General features: G+C 51.4%; 1 protein-coding gene and 1 long non-coding RNA gene across 3 annotated transcripts in view; both read right to left on the bottom strand.

Moving 5' to 3' along the window:
* Positions 1-16890, bottom strand: part of NXN (nucleoredoxin) — a 46875-nt gene that overhangs the window by 3186 nt on the left and 26799 nt on the right. For both annotated transcript variants that reach the window (XM_053961518.1, XM_053961517.1), the window contains exons 2-7: positions 10286-10403; positions 8777-8910; positions 8343-8443; positions 7830-7936; positions 2727-2906; positions 108-232 (exon numbers count right to left, since the gene is read on the bottom strand). In XM_053961518.1, the coding sequence (XP_053817493.1) occupies positions 108-232; positions 2727-2906; positions 7830-7936; positions 8343-8443; positions 8777-8910; positions 10286-10403 (765 nt within the window). The remainder of the gene's footprint in view (positions 1-107; positions 233-2726; positions 2907-7829; positions 7937-8342; positions 8444-8776; positions 8911-10285; positions 10404-16890) is intronic.
* Positions 5382-7035, bottom strand: LOC128798217 (uncharacterized). The gene is made up of 3 exons (XR_008434359.1): positions 6845-7035; positions 6416-6589; positions 5382-5467 (listed from the first exon to the last, which is right to left on the bottom strand). It is a non-coding gene; the product is annotated as an uncharacterized LOC128798217 (long non-coding RNA).

Below are 16890 nucleotides of genomic sequence, written 5' to 3'. Positions count from 1 at the left end.
TAGCTCCGTGCCTCAGTTTACCCCAAGAACAACAACAACAGCAGTACCCAACTCAGCTCAGTCCCCATACCCAGCAGAACACAGCCCTGTGCTCTCCTCTCACTTACCTCACCCGCCACGAAGAAGAGCAACGGTGCCTCCTCCTCTTTGGCTTTGTACTTGGCTATGATTTTTTCAGCTATGGGCTGAATCAGTTGTTTCGCCGCCTCCGACTCCCCGTCATCCTCTGAATCTGCAGGGCACGGGGTTGTGGAGACAAAACAAAAAGAGGCAAGGCAAAAAAAAAGAAGTTAGGATCAAAGGATGCAAACGGGCTGGGCGCTGGCAGCTCTGTCCCACAGCAGCACCATGCAGGAAGCCGGAGCCCGGATGCGCCGCACGGACTTCAAAGGCACACACAGCTCTGGAGCAATCAGGGAGCAGCTGAAATGCACTACAGGGAAACACCGAACAGAAGAGCAACTCCTGCTCCCCAAATACTCCACTGCTCGCTCCCTGGTGCTGTTGGTCATGTGCAGGGACAAACAGGCACACAAAAAGCTGCTTTGTGGTTTGAGCATGTTTTGAAGACCAAACAAAGTTGCTGATCTGAGGCTGCTGCCACCCCTGCCCGCCACGCACCATCCCTCTGCCTCAGGATGGCTGAGCTGCAGCTTTACTGCTCCAGTCTCAGAGCTGTGAAGGCAGCTTTGATTTGACAGAGGTAGGGCAGAAAGAGATGGCAGCATCAATCAAACACCAGCCACCACTGAAGTTCAAATAGTGAGCTGGAAAGAGGAGAGTTTGTGTCCTTGGGAAGCATGGAGATTAAAAGATTCCAATTCAGGGACAACTTTTAGACACTAAAGGAAGAAGGCAGAAGAGAGTCCTTTGTTCCCCCTCATGGTCCCTGATGTAACCACAACAGGTCCAGCCCCCAGCTGGGACAAGCCATGCCCATGCCAGCAAAACTCTCTGTCCTTGTTTCACACATCCCAGTCCTCCTCTCTGGCTTCTCTAAGCAAAGCAGGAGATTCCAGAGACACTGCACACTGGATTTCAGGGTCTGTCCTGCATGCAGGGCAGTGATAAATACAGCAAGTTGTGGGGTGTCTGCGGGGATTGCTCTTCCTACAAACATCAGCTGCTGGCGGCGCTCCAGGCAGCCCTGCACACTCTGGCTAACCCAGCCCTAACCCCTCTGGGGAAGGAGGTACATCAGTCAGGATTTATTCAGCACCAGCCCTTGCTAAGCCTGCCTTCTCCTGGGGGTGTTGCTGCCTGTGCAATGCAGGCACTGGTCTGCTGGGGGGGGGGTCTCCCAGCAGGACAAAGCTGGCCAGGGGCCCCCATTCCCAGTGCCTGCCTTGCTGCAGCACCAGCTGCATCTCTGCCCCAGCACATCACTGGTGGGTTTCATCAAAACCATCCACCCCCAAAAGCACAGAGCAAGAGCCCCAGCTGTTCCCCTGATGAGCTGTTTGCAGCAAGGTGATAGAAAAACTTTGCTCAGAGCAAGATAAAAATAAGCCTTTCCAGAGGCCTGCAGCGCCAGCCCCAATCCATCAGGCTTGGCGTGGCCAGCCGGTCCTTCCTCCGTGAGGAGAGGATTTTTGGCTCTGTGCTCACATCCCCTGCTGGGCTCTGCTGAATAAATAACCAGGGTCAAAAGGAAATCTGAAAGGGAAGAAGGAAAGGAGCGAGGGCCATGTTATCAGCGCTGCAGAGGAGTGTGTGCTGCTCACAAAGGGCACACGAGGAAGCAGGACACGAGCCCTGCCCTGGGCCAGGCACAACACCAGCAAGGCAAGGGGGGCTTCTTCAGCACACCCCTAAACTCCACACAGCACACAGGGGACAGCTGCACCCCCTCAAGAGCCCAGGACCCCTCAATTCCCTGCCTGGGATGCTGTGTGCATGCTCGGGCTGCCCACCCAGGGCTCAGCCTGCAGCACAGCTCATCCCAGCCATGCCCTTTCCTGAGTTATTGTGTCCATTGCTGGCAGGGAAGCAATGAAGAATGAGCCATCTCTAGCTCTAGGCCTGCTTCTAACTGCAGGGAAGCTTCATGTGTGGGTTAGCAGTGAAAGGACAGGAACTCTGGGGAAAAACCTTGCCCTGTCCTACAGCCAGGGGAATTGGGGAAATCAAGGACTAGCAGAGCATGAAAGGCTGCTCTGACTGTCACAGCCCTGTGAGCTGTGGTTTCAAGCACAGATCTATAATCCCTTGCACAGACACTTCCTCTGACTCCTCTGCAACATCACGTGTGCCTGAAGTCCCTGCTCCAGAAAGGCTTTTCCCATCTCCACCACCACCACCAGCTGTGACAGTGTATTTCTCATACTCCCAACACCTCATCAGCATTCCTAGCCACAGCCACCACCACACCTTTGTTATGACAGCTCCTCTGCACTGCCAATCGTTGCTCCACCACATCCCAGGGTGGTGTGTGGGAGCTGCAGGAGCCCCGTGGGCACAGCAGGCTCTGGCAAACCCCTGTGAGCTGCTGTGGTACAGGACAGGGGCTAAGGGGCTGCCACAGGAAGCTCTCTCCCCCCACTGGCCTTTCTGTGAGCACACAGAGATGGAAAATGGAAATGGATGTGATATCCCTTCCCAGGGACCTTGTCATCACCAGAGGCAGGTTCCCAGCCCCGTGGCCAGCTCTAGCCAAGCCGGCAGGCCGCCCAGCCCCCCTCCCCAGCACAGGCTCTGCTGTCAGAGCAGGGATGCTCCATCCATACCTACAAAGAGAACGAGGCAGGGGCCCTCATTCAGCTGCACGGCGTTGGAGTCCGTCAGCTCCAGCACGGGCTTGGGGTGCCAGGGGAACTCGCGGCACTCGATGTCGTTCAGCACCTCCACCCGGCCCTGCCGCGTGATCACGTCTCCCTTGGGGTCCAGGACGATGAGCGTCGGGATGCCTGAATGGAAAAAAACAGGGAGGGGGATCAGCCAAAGCATGAACTGGCCAGCGACAGGGTGTGGGGAGAAAGGCCTTTTCCTATGGCCTCTGGCTCTGGCAGGAGCCCAGCGAGCCTCTGCGCAGCTCACCGAGTGGGGATCAAGCTCCCTGGATCCTGTTTCCGTCCTAGCAGAGCGCTGTGATTCCAGGAGCCAGAGCAGGAAGCTGAGAGACAGCTCTGGCATTGCCTGCCTCTCCCTGCCCAGCTGCAGGCAGGGATTGCTGCTGTCTGGTGCCCACGGGTGCAAATCCCACCGTACCACCCAGGGACCCTCCCTCTTGCACCACCATCCCAGTGCCCAGATGGGGCTGCCTCTGGAAGAGCCCAATTCCCAGGAACTCACAAGGCCTGCAGACAGCAGCGGCCAGGAAGCAGGGCGTGTTCCTTCCCAGAAGAACACCACGTATTTTTGCCCCTACAGCCCTCCAGCACTCTCCACTAATGGCCCAGCCATTTCCACAGCACATCCCTCTGGAGACTAACAAAGCTGTGCAGGAATGTCCAGGTCTACAGGATCCTGGCAGGATGTGGCTCAGGGGACATCCAGTGACGGTCTGGCCCTTGGGAAAAAGCAACATTTTGCCCTGAGCTATGGGGCTGAAAAGTTTAGTCATAAAGGAGAAGCTTTGTACAGGAGGTGAAGGGAGTTGCAGCAGAGACATAGCACAAGCCACCAACTCAAATGTCACTGGCAGTGGGGCAGGTTGGACACCAGCTGGTGACCATCCCATCTGATAAAGCACCGGCTTTCCGGCCACAAAACAGCCACGGGTGGGTCAGCAGGAGTGGCTCACGTTGGTGACTTCATCTGGAAAGCACACCACTCCTCTGTCATCAGGGAGACAAAGAAACATCCCACAAGGAAGGAAGAGGGGACAGCGGGATCAGGCCCCAAGGGACAAATGAAGTGACCAGTGTTAGTGCCAAGTGCTGCTGCCATTGCTCATCACCTGGGCTTTGACCTGCTCCCTCTGCAGCACCTCCTTCACTCAGCAACATCCCTGGCAAGCTGAGGCAACTCAAACTCTCCTGCCCTTCATGCCAAGGTTTATTTTAAAGCTCATTCCTCAGAAATACCCTGCAGAGCCCTTCCTGAGCAGGGGGCACGCAGCGTGTGTGCCCCTGCCAGGCTGCTGGCACTGCGCTCCCGTGTTTGTCCCAACAGTGGGTTACTCAGAAGCCCTCTGAATCGGAGGCATTTCTCTAGGAAATACACGGCCATCTGTGTGTCCCAGCCTGCCTGCAGGTCCGGGCGAGCGGCTGCATTCCCATCATTCCAGCCCCGCGCATTCCTGCCTGCGCTGGGGCTGGTGCTAAGCAGCAGTGCAGGAACCCGCCCAATGGCTGGGCTTGCAGATCCTTAGGGTACGCCAAGAAAACCATTTTGTATCACAAAAAGGCTTATTCATTACCTGCTGGTAATTCCGTGTAGCCCCAGGGCAGGGATGGGTTAAACAGACTGGAAGGAATTGGGAAATCTCACGCTGGCCCTGCCCTTAGAGGCACAAAGTGCTACTGACACCAGGAGAAGCACTCGGGTGGCTCAGCAGCACGCAGGATTTGGATCTTGATCCTTTTAGGATTGCCAACCCCACCCCAAACGCCTGCTTTTCCATCCATTATACATCAGGGACAGGCTTCTCAGGGCATCAGTCAGCCTGAGCAGCACTCCCAGGCAGAGGTTTCTAATAAGCTTTGCTGATCTGGGAAAATTAGGGGCCCGATTTAGACACAGATCGCTGTGATTCTGCAGCTATCAAGGATTTCATCCACTATTCAAAGCATTCCTTTACACTTCACCTAATTTGCATATGCAGATGACCCGACTCCCCCCCGCCCAATACCCAGCCAACTGCAAATACAAAACAGAATCAGAAAACAATGGTTTTTAAGATCATTCACATCCCCATCTTCTCAGGTGACCTTTGTGACTACTTCCCTAAAAGACACACCCTGTTTTCAGGGGACACAGACCTGCAGGGCCAGGGAAACCATCCTTAATGTTATTCACACCTGCTAACCCAAATAATTCCCCCTCCCCACTCGTCCCAGGCACTATTTGTTATTTTAGTGCCTTTTGGGGGATTTGGTAATTGCCTTAAGTCATAACAGCAGAATTTACTTATCAAGAAGAATCAGCGATCAGACACTGCAATGAATATTGTATAAGCTTGGATGAAAATTAGCATAGACAGTCTTGGTTGGATTTTATGCACTAGAAAATGGATTTGGCTCCCACGGGGCCAGCATTTTATGAAAGCACAGGGGCCAAACGGTTTGTTACCGAACCTGGCAAGGCATTTACATATTTATATATTAAACCCCAAACCCGACACTGAAATCTCATCTGCATGAAGTCTGTTGGGTGAGTAATCACAATCTAAGTGAAGCAACCCCACACCAACCACAGCACAGGTGGTGCATTTTATTGCTGTTTTTTCACTTTTTCAGAAGAAACCTCCAGAAATCTCTTCTAGCAGTGACTTCCAGGCTGTGAGGGTGACCTGTGGGTGTCTGGGCTAAAGCATGGGGAAGGAGAGAAACAAGAGTTTTTGGAAGGCATTGCAAATCCCAAAGAGACACCAGAGTCCAGGGGGATTATTGGGGAACTCGTGAGATACACAACAACAAGGGGTGATTCCTATCAAAGCATCAAGTCCATCATTGCTCCCCATCCTACTGGAAGGAGAGCTAAGGCCATGGAATTTCACCCAAGGCAGGACTGGGAGCTGCCTGCACAAAGGGGAATTATTTCTAAGCAGCCACAACACAAGACATGACTCTTTCTCAGAACAGCACTGCACCCAGAAGCAATTTACTAGAGGTGGTAGGGTACAGCCTCTGACTGCACATGAGTTATGAATAGAGGCATTCAAAGTAAACCCAAATAAAGGCCTATAACTCAACTTGCATTTTATACTGAGTTTTTAAAAGTTGTAGGGGCCAACACAGGACTAAAACAACAAGAGATTTGACTCTCTTGCTACTTTCCACCACTCAGGAACTTAAAGCAGACAAGGAAGACAAACTCTTCTGTTGTTTCAGTACCCAGCCTTCAAAAAAACAGAGGGAAACCTCTTCATGTTGTGCTCACAACCCAAGCACCAGCATGACACACTCACTGATCATAAGTGCAGCTGCAAAGAGAGCTTTCAGCGGGGCAGCATCAGAACCATGAATGTGGGTTACACAGATCTAATTTTTCATTTGGGTGGAATAAATGAATAAACAGATAATAATAACATAAATAAACAGAATAAACAGATCGTGCGGTGATCTGTTTGCAGGAAGCTTTTGTCCCAGCTGGTGTGAAAAGCCTGACTGCAAACAGGCAGGCAGCCCCAAAGTCTGCATGGAGCCGAGATTCAGGGATGACATGGGAGCTACCTGGGTAGAGGAGGGGATTGGGGTGCAGGGGAACAGCCAATATTTACATTTTCAGGTCAGCACACAACAAAGAGAGATACCTTTAAGAAGGCTGGAGTTGTAGGGAAAGCTGTTGTAACTGTTTCCCTGGCTACAGCATGCCTGGTGCTCAAGTATCCATGTCTGGACACCTTATTTACACAAAGTCCCAGTGAAACTGGCAGCAGTCCTGCAGCGCTGGGCTGAAACCAGCCCTGGAGAGGGTTGTGAGCAGGCTGGGAAAAGACAGATGAATTTGGAAAGCTCTGGCCTCATAGGACGGTCATTAAGCAGCAAACTGATGACTATTTAAAGCAGGCTGATGGTTATTCTTGGGCTAAGGTCAGGGAACAGGGCTGAGTGGCAGCACCTCAGCTCACGCCAGAAGGGGAGTTTGGAGAGGACTCCAAGGAGGGGTTATTTCTCCTGTCAATCTTTGGCAACACTCCTCCTTCCCTCCTCACATGAACATTCTGCCAGCCTGCACCCACCTGGACAATATGAAGCTGAGTCAGGGGAGGTTTAGGTTGGATATCCGGAAAAAATTTTTTCACCCAGAGGGTGGCTGAGCACTGAAAGAGGCTCCCCAGGGAAGTGTTCACAGCACCAAACCTGTCTGAGTTCAAGAAGCATTGGGACAAAGCTCAGGCACAGGGTTGGATTGTTGGGTGTCCTACATAGGGCCAGGAGTTGGATCTATGATCCTAATGGGTCCCTTCCAACTCAGCATATTCTGATTCTGTGACATCACACAGAAACAGATGAGGAACAGCCACACTGCAGCAAGTGAGACCACAGGGAGAAACTATTTGTACATACAGGAGATCTCCTCACCAGCCAGTCACCTTGCACACCTCTGTGCTGCAGTTTGTCCCCTGCAGGAACAAGGTGCCAGCCCCCAGGAAGGCTGCTGTGAGCTTTTATCATCTTTGTGACTCTTTGAAGCCACCCAGACACACAGAATCTCTCCCTGCCCCTTTGAGCAGCCAGGGCTGCTGGAATTCTGGCACTGGCACGTACAGTAGAAGCAAAGCCATGGTTTACATCAAACAGTCTCTCCTTTGTAATTCATGTCACTAACATAAACCAGATGCCATCTTCCTCAGCCCCTGCACAGAACGATGGCTTGCCTTTGCATTACATAAACCAGCAAGAAAATGAAATTTAAACCTTCAAGAAATAGCAAAAAAAATAAATAAATCAGTAATTAGACAAAAAACACCCAAGCCAAAAACAGCTTCCAAGTTTCCAGGAAGAATTAGGTTGTTTATGGAAGTCCTGTTTCAACTAACAGCCTGCCTGGCAGGTGGTAGGAATGTGAGTTTGTGGAGAGCAGAAACATGAAGCTGCTCTGCCTGGGGCACTGTGCTTTGCTTTGCTGTTTTCTTGGTTTAGTTAAACAAGAGGAGACATTACAAATACTCAACAAAAGGGGGGGGGGAAAGGAGCTCTGTGCCTCAGTGTGGCCTTTCCTACCTTGGATGCCGTAGAGTCGGTTCAGGCGTGACCGTCTGGCCTCGTCGGCGTAGGGCACGGCCACCCAGGGCATCTCACTGAAGTACTGCTTGAAGGAGTCCTCTGACCTGTGCAAGGGGAACAGGGCATGGCATGCAGAGCCCTCCACTTGCCAGGCTCCTTCCTCATTAAAAACCTGGCTTGCAAAGCCCTTTATCCCTCCCACCAAAACCCATCAGCTGGGAGAGAGTTAGACCAAATTTAAAGCCCGCAGCCCTTCATGAAGAAGTCCGTTGTATTTTTTCCCCAGTAAAATATCTCAAATTCTCCAGGGCATCTGAATGTCAACTCATGATGACAGCAGCAGCTCAAGCATCTCCAGACCCCGGAGCCACAAGCCACAGAGAGAAGCACAGACCTGCTCTTGCTGACCACTCTGCACTTCCCCGCTGGGCAGAGGGACAGGACTCAGGCAGCCTTTGTGATGCCAGAGCCAACCTGCTCTGCCTGCACGGGGTGTCACTGCTGCCTCACCTGTCTGCACTAACGAAGAGGATCTCAAACTTCTGGCCTGCCTCCTTGATTTTCCTGTAGGACTCCACCAGCACCCTCGTGAGGCTTCGGCACGGCGGGCACTGCAAAACACAAGCATAAGGAGGATGTTGTCCCCTCCTCAGGACCAGACCCCCACCCAGCAGGGCCAGGTGACCCAGTGACCATGAACTGGTGTGACCTCATCTTTGCTGCAGTGCCTGAACGTGGCTGGGGTTTATGGTCTGCAAGTTACCAACAAAACCTCTTCCATTTTTAAAATCTGATCACTCTCCCCCTCACAGGGCCAGCTGAGGATGAGAGGCCACGGCAATGCTGATGATCAAAGCATCTTAAATTCTTCAGCACCAACCAGCCTGGGGTCTTTACTCTCCCTGAGCCCGCTCCAAGTGCTCTGCACAGCACCTCCTACTCACCCAGTGCGCAGAGAAATAGACCCCGACGTGAGAGCCCTCCAAGGCACTGCTGTCCAGTGTCTGCCCATTGTTCCTTAGCAGAGGCCCAGCAACAACTTCACTGAAGGGTTTTGGCCCCCAAGGGAACTCCAGACCTGGGGAGGGGTCGGGACAGGGGTGGAAAGAAGACACAAGACAGTAACGTGTGCATGCAGCTTTTACAGATTCAGAAGGTTCCACTAGAAAAAAAAACATCCCATCTTCAGGATACTGGGGATCCTGTCTGAGGAACCCTGCTGGGGTTTATTCCCATCCAAGGGGGATGCAGAACACCTCAGCTCTCAGGCAGCACCACACCCCTGCCCTGAGGTGAGGCAGCCAAGCTCTGCACTGCAGCCAGAGTCACTTCTTTCTCTCAGGCAGGCTGCACCCAAGTCACAGCACCTTCAGCTTGACAAAGCCTGCTCTGCTTCTGTGCCTGATGAGGCATCTTTTCCTTATCAACAGTGTTTATTTTAGCAAGAGAGGGCAAGGTGGTACGTGCTCAGGAATGCAGTCAGAATCTGTCCCTTATGCTGACACTAACCATTTATTTTTACACATATCCACACAGGTCTTTATTCACAAACCTTAGCTATATATATGTAAAAGATGGTGTGTTTATATCCATATATCTCTATATATATCTTACACTAAGCCTCTGCACCCCAAAGCAAGCTGTGTGTGTACACACAAACACGCTCTGAATCATCTGCTGCCAGCTCCCAGAGCAATCAATCCATGTGTTCAGCCAGAGAGGAGGAAACATCACAGATGGCTCAGGCCACAACATGTTCCTGCTGTACAGCTCCTGCCACTGAATTAAAGACTCTGTCAGGATTTACTGCACCAAGAAACAATGAGCCAGTAATAAAAGAAATGGATGGACAACTACAGCAGATGACTTATGGCTCTGCAGGGTCTGTGAGTAAGGGCACATTTGTTTTTTTTTTTCCCAATTTGTCTCATTTGGGTTTTTTCCAAATTGGAGGAAGATGGATTTAACACCAACTCCCAGCACAGCAAACCTCAGCAAGGGAGAATAGTAACATTTTTTTCTGTTTAGTTTCTAAATAATGGGAAATGCATTAACCTGAGTGTGATGTCAGTGATAAAAGTCCCACTCAGTATTCTGGAAGGATTCTGCTCCCAAGGTATGGAAGGTCTGGGCCCTCATTCTGTCTGTCCATGTGCCTCCATTAGGGAAAAATCCAAATTTCATGTTTCAGTTAGCCTAACCTTTTCCTCATTAGCACTCCAGACAAGAATCCTGGAGGGAAATTCTTTGTTCTTTTCAGTAAGCAAAACCAAAACACAAGATCTGGCAGGAACGATGCAGAAAATTTTACGCCGAAAATAGCACAGTGCTTTGAATAGTTAAGTATGACAATAGTTCTTTGTTCCCTCCCCCCCAGGCCATTCAGAATGAACTGAGATGAAAAGGCAGCTGTTTGTCCGTGTTTCTGTGGCACAGGGGACTCCAGGTCTTACCTTCAGGGTCATCTCGGATGACCAGGAGGCCGTTCCTGCAAACCACCTTCCCAGTGGAGGCATCGATAAATATTAGGGAAGGAATGTTGGACACTCTGTACTTGTTCCACAGCTTCAGCTGTAAAAGAGATTGGAAGGGGAGATAAGGAAGGTAAACTTGGCTTCGTGAAGAGGAAGATTTTGGAGCATTAGCATCTTTCAGAGCAGAGGTCAGAGGTGGACAAAGAAACAGAGCTGGTGCTTCAGGGATGAGTGGGAAGGAATGTGAGGAAGAGCTGCTAGCCCAGTGCCCAGAGAGACCCTCACCATCACCACCATCCCCTCAGGATCTCAGGTGAGACCCCTGTGTGTCTCCCACCTTCTGTGGGCTTGCCCATGAGCAGAGGCAAAGCTTCTCCTCCTCCTGCTTTTAGCTTTTTGCAAGTAAAATGGGGATAATACTTGCCATGTTTTGAGCTCTTTGTTTAGAAGACATGGTAAGCACAAATACTTTTAATGCCACTGCTCTGAAGCAATTTGTAATGCTTCCCTGGCTGTTTCCTCCCCTCCCATTTCCATGTTCATTAAACAAACCAGCAACCCCTGCCAGCACACAGCCAGGCTGAGCACAAGGCCAAGACACAAAAAAAATATTCTTCTTCAACTGGGGCTTCCCGGGTTTGTTCCCAGGAGCTGATTAAGGGCTTTGACATCAGCCTGGGGGCCCAGCTCATCCATCCTGCACTGCCAGCTTTGCAGGCTGATGGCCACATTTTGGGCATGCCAGTCTGGATGGGCCTGTCTGCTGGCCACTAAGTTTTGCCCTCTCTGGGTGTCACACACTCCTGGGCTCACGTTCCCCAGGATATGCTTCTGGCTCAGGAAAATTTAGAGCTTAATTCATGCACAGAAGCTGGCTGGGATGAGGAACAGGACCAACAGCTGCTGGCACAGCCCAGCCTGCAGGTGTGGGCTCGCAGGGCAGCTCTCCCCACCATGCACAGAGGAGCTGCTGCCATCACCTCGTTTTCCTTACATTTCTCCAAGCATTTCAACCCAAACAACCCAGTGGTGAATTATCAAACTCTCAAACAAAAGCCAAATCATAACCAAAAGCCAAATGGGGAAGGAAACTAATCTCCACCTTCCCCTAACATCAAGCTCTTCTCTGCAAAGCCCCTCGGGCTCCGTGTGTTTACAACGTGCTCCAGTTTGGAGAATAAAACCCAGGCACTGGAGAAGCACAGAAGGGGCCCAGCAGTGCCAGCCAGTAAAACCATCATGTGCTGCTGCTTCCACCAGTACCTCACAGAGAAATTGCACCCACATGTTCCCAGAGGAAGAACTCTGCAGATGGCTGTCCCTGATTTGCAAAGAGAGGCAATCCCATTTCCCGAGATGGGAATGATGTGGGGATGTAGAGAGAGGCAAGGTTTTGTGTCCTACCCCCCAGCCTTCCATTTCCAACAGACATATTAATGGATTCACAAACCAAATGGCCTTGGGCATGAAAAGAATAAAGAAACTGTACTCAGTGCAAACCAGCCCCCCCATAATGACAGTGTTCAGACCACAGAAGGTAAAATCCACTTCTGTGAAGTTTAAAGGGTGGGGGAAAGCTCTTTATAAGGATCACAGGCATTTAACAGGGTGCTGCAAACAATAAGGAAATTACAACTAGCAATCGGATCGTTCTCTTTAAATAGTTGCTTACATTACACTTCATTTTGCCAAGTCCTTTGTATACAGAAGCAGCTCCCCCGGGGCATCACGGTGGGTCCTGGCAGTTTTGCTTGGCTGGGGAAGCAGCAGGGTCTGCACTTCAGAGCCAAGAGGCTGCATGGACTCGCTGTGCTCAGAGGGACGGGGCTGGAACACCCCAGACAAGGGGATAACAGCAAACCAAACCTGCTCAAAGCACTGCAGCAAGCGTGGCATGGCTGGCTCCACGCAGTCTATGAGGTCCAGCATATGTGGCAACTTTTGGCAACAGCTGGTCCTGGGTCTTCTCAGGATGTGTAAACCATCAGATCCCACTGGACACAAAGTGCAGGCACTGCTCTTGGCTTCCCAGACATCGATGGCACAGGCAATCTGCAATGCAGACACTCTGTCCCCATGAAATCAGGAGCTGCCACTTCTCACTCATCAGTGAGGGTCCAGAGAAGAATGCCTCAAGCAAGCATGAAGCCAGGTGTGTGTCAAAAGGGTCAAAAAGCATCAAAAGAGGTCAACATGACATCTCTTGCTGCTGGGGGAGCACGTCCATCACTGAGCTCTGAGACTTGAACCTAAAGAACATCATGTCATGCTCAGTCACACCTTGGGTGAATGAGAAAAAGCAATTCAAATGGAAAGGTTTTACCCTGCACCTGTACAAAAGCTCCCGGACACAGCCCACCAGCCCAGGTAACACCAAACCAAGTTTCAGAGCTTCGTACAGGTTGAACAGCACTTCCTATTTTTAACAGATTTGCTGCCTGGGTTAACACTGAATCTCATCACACAACAGCAACGAACAAACACGACAATTGCACATAAAGAAACTGGACTGGGGTTGCCATTTGAAGCCTACTATAAAAGCCTTGAATTGGAAGTTAGTGGTCTCGATGCACTAACCATATTAATTCCATGCAGGAATGTGCTGTTTAAAGTGGGAGCAGTTTGGTTTGATGAGTCCCCTGTGCGCCAGGAAAGCTGATGGGGAATGAGAAACGCACGTGCCGCAGGAGGAGTGCCAGGATCTACCACAATTCCCACCACCCTGGCCCTCAGCAGCCAGATTCCAGCCTTTCCAGAGCCTGTCAGACATTTGGGAAGGAAGCCTGATGGCTCCTTTTACTGCAGGTCTGACCTGAAAGAGCAGAACCTTGATAGGAAACGGGCTGGTTCATTTTAGCCAAGCTGAAGACAGCTCCCTGTGGCATTCCCACGCTGTGCCATTATTTTGCACCTAAACCACAGCTTCCAGCAAGGACATCTGATCTCCACCTAAAACCACTGGGATGACCCAACCTGTCCTGTGGCAAACCACTGTGATAGTTAGCTTTTCTCAGGGTAAAATGCCAAGGGTTGGCACCTTGTGAAGATTCTGCAAAGGGGACAAGCTCAGCTTACACCCACTGGTTGTGGTCCATGCAGAAAGGGAAATCCAGGAGAAAAAAGGCATCCCTGGTATGGGTACCTGCACAACCACACACCTCACAAAGGATTCTGTGTCAGGCTGGGTGTGGGATGCAGAAAGCAAATTACAACTTGCTGTGAGACTGCAGGCTGATGGGATGATAGCTCAGGCAGCAGGGCAGAGTGCTGCCTCAGCAACTCTGGAAAGCTGTTTTTCCTGCCGTGAAGAGGATGACATAGAAATAACATACTCCACACACTCTAAGGATTTGATCATCCATTTAAAGAGGGGATCTCTGCTCTGCTTCCCAACAGCTGTTGCAAATCTGTGGGATCAAGCCAAAGCTAACACAGATGTGGAAATAATCTACGGACTATTCAGCCTGAAAGCAGCTGATCCTCTCGCAGCGCCCTTCGCTCCTGGTTCAGGCCTGCTACAGTCACCCAGGACACCCACCGGAGAAGGAGTGAGGAAATACAGCCCCTCACAAGACTCTGTGCAGGCTGAGCAGCCTTACAGAAACTTCCCTGGCTCCTGTGCAGGTGGTTTAGTGCAGCCCGTCCAGTGGAAAAACCAGAGTCACCAGATTCCTCGGGTAACTTTATCCCTGCACAAAAGCATCACCACGACACCCTGGAAACCACAAACCCTGGGGGCTCCCTCCATGACTCCATCCACAGCCAGCTGTGAGAGGCTTTCAGATCTGGATCACTCATGATCTGAGGGCTGAGGCGATCCCCAGACATCAGCCATGCAGCAGCACAAGGCTGCTCTCCCCACCAGTACTGGCTCCATTATTCCTCTCATCCTGATGACTGGGAATTCCTGGCTGAGAGGCTGGGGAGACGTTTGCAGACAGCCACAGTAATTTTTCCAGATAAAGGTGTCAGACGAGAGGTCTCCCCAGCAGCCCACGGCTGTTTCTGCGCAGGGCTGGCACCCGGCCGGGGCGGATGAAATCCCCTCCTGCTCTGCTGGGGAAGGGATCCCCCATTTCCAACAGCTGCCGGGCGCTATTTTTGGTTGTGCTGATTGATTTATCAGTCCTGGTCGCATTCACTCGCTCACATAAACCCTGAGCTGCAGCAGTGAATGCTGGCAGAGATAAAGCACAACTGCCTGCAGTGCACTGAGCCCTGGCTGCTGGGAAAGTGGTCCTCCCACCCTCCTTGGGGGCTGCATTTCTCTGCTGTTGTGTGAAACTGGACCAAAAAAGGTCTCACACTTCCCTCTTCCATAGCACATGGAGCTGACTCCGCCCAGGGATGCAGAGGGCAAATATGGTCTCTACTCATCTTGCAATCCACACCTTCACCCTGACCAGCAACAGAAGAGAAAGACAGTTTAACTACTCAAAGGCAGCAATAAATGAACATATTCCTGCTGTGGATGGCTGCTGCTTTGTACTAGCACAAAAGTAAAGCCACTTTTCTAAAAATTCGCCCTTACAGGCAATACCTCCAAGGCTCTGGAGAATTCTGGTGAGGCATTGGTAAGATCCCACCTTCCAGCAGCCCCATGAGTGACCATGTGAGAGCACAGAGGGGTTTCCATTGCAGCATGGGCTCAGCTCTTGCTGGCCTCTCATTCAAGAGCCACAGGCTGAAACACGAAGTCTGAGGAACACACGAGCAGCACTCAGATGGAAAAGTGCCCTTGGTCCAGGGCTGCAGGGACCAGCAGAGCTCAATGTCCAGCTCTGCCACACAAAGCAGCTCCAGGCTGAGATATCCATGGCCATTCCCAGTGCTCCAGCGCTGCGGGAACCCCTCTGTCCTCGCTGACTGACAGTGTTAAACTGCAGCTTTTACATCGTGCCTTAAAGGGTTTACAAGCACCAGGGGCCACCCAGGCTCTGCAGACAACAGGCTGCTCCCTCTCCCTGTCGATTTAAATCTAGTTCACGCCTGTCCTTACGACTCAAGCTCAGCTTGGACAAAAGCTCCTCTTCCAGCCCTCCCTCACTGCTCCTTTTCCTTCGTGCATCAGGGAACCCCCTGAGCAGAAGGAGAACGTGGTGAGGGAACAGCACACAGCCAAGTAGTGGGGGGAGACCAGATGGTGCACGCCAAGGTCTGACCCTGTGACACCGAGGAGATTGAGCGAGGCTTGGGATAAATTAATGTCCATTGTGCTGCTGCTTCTCTCTGAAAGTAAATCAAAATCTAATTACAAAATACAATGGTGAGAGAGATGTCTGCTCCGGGAACGTTAATGAGCTGAGGAGGGAGGATTTGGAATTGTAATAAACAAGATTGATGTGAACAGCTGAGATGGACGGCGCAGGGCACCGGGGCTGTGGGTCCATACAGACCCCATCGCTCCCCTCTGTGTGCACGCTGCCTGCAATGGCTGAAAGCCCAGTTAAAACCAACCAGTTTCTCCTGGCACTCGGCCTGGCAGCACCTGCTGTGGACATTCCAGCAATATGACTTGGTGCTATCAAAAAGCTAAAAAAAAAAATCAACCCAGAAGTTCTGCTTGTCACTTCCATCCTCTCTTTGCTGCGGCTCCACGGCAGGAGACTGGCACAGCACAGTCCAGCTTGTGGCTGCCCACATCGCCCCACAGCTGCTGGGGGGACAGGGGAGACCCTGGGCTTTTGTTCTTCCTGACCAGGGAACACAGCAGCAGCAGGTTTGGACGTGAAGCAGAAGGAAATCCTCTCCACGGGTTTCTGGCACGGCGGCCGAGGGCTGCTCTTTGTTCCCTGAGGAGCTCCACAGCCAAAGCCTGCGATGAGGGACCTGGGCCAGCCCAACCTCATGTCCTGGCGTTTCCTCCCATCTTCTTCCCTCACCACCCTGTTCCCCAGAGCTGGCTGCTGCTCTTTGCAATTTCCCAGGCTGTGCCATCCCAGGGACTGTGAGCTGAGCGTTTTGTTTGAGGGCAAGGCAGCATGTGGCTGGCTCCGAGCACAAGCTGCCTGCTCTCCCCCTGACACACACACAGCCTGACAGGCTGGATCCTCCGCAGCCCACATCTGATAGGAAAACATTTAATTTGAGCAGAGCTGAAGAGCAGTTAACATGATGTATGGAGAGCAAAGCCCCAGGGCCTGCAGCAGACACGGGAGCTGCCCGGTTGTTTTACATGTGCAGGTTTCAAAGAGGTGCTGGGATGGCAGCACGATTTCATCTCAGGATCAGGAGGAAGCAGCATTTGACTAAACACACAGATAACAACACAGGCAGGAAATCAAGCAGGGAGGATGCCACCAGACAGGCTGGTCTATCAACACTATGAGGATGCTTTTCATAAATATTTTTTTTCAAGTGTTCCTCAAATTGTATTCAATAGCCCAAAGAATGCAGAATTTAAGGATGCAGCACTAGAAAATACACCTCCAATAAATGTTTTTTTTTCCTCCTTGTGCACACCTTGCTTTACCTCTTAAAATGGGGCTTGCCCACGAGCAAGGTATTTAATAAACAGTTTTTCTTTCTGCAAACACACAAAAAAAAAGCGAGGGCAGCAGGAGTTAAAGCATATGTGGGAAAAA

Source organism: Vidua chalybeata, chromosome 20 (assembly GCF_026979565.1).
Source record: "Vidua chalybeata isolate OUT-0048 chromosome 20, bVidCha1 merged haplotype, whole genome shotgun sequence".
Lineage (NCBI taxonomy): Eukaryota > Metazoa > Chordata > Aves > Passeriformes > Viduidae > Vidua > Vidua chalybeata.
This window is presented reverse-complemented; position numbering and strand designations above follow the sequence as displayed.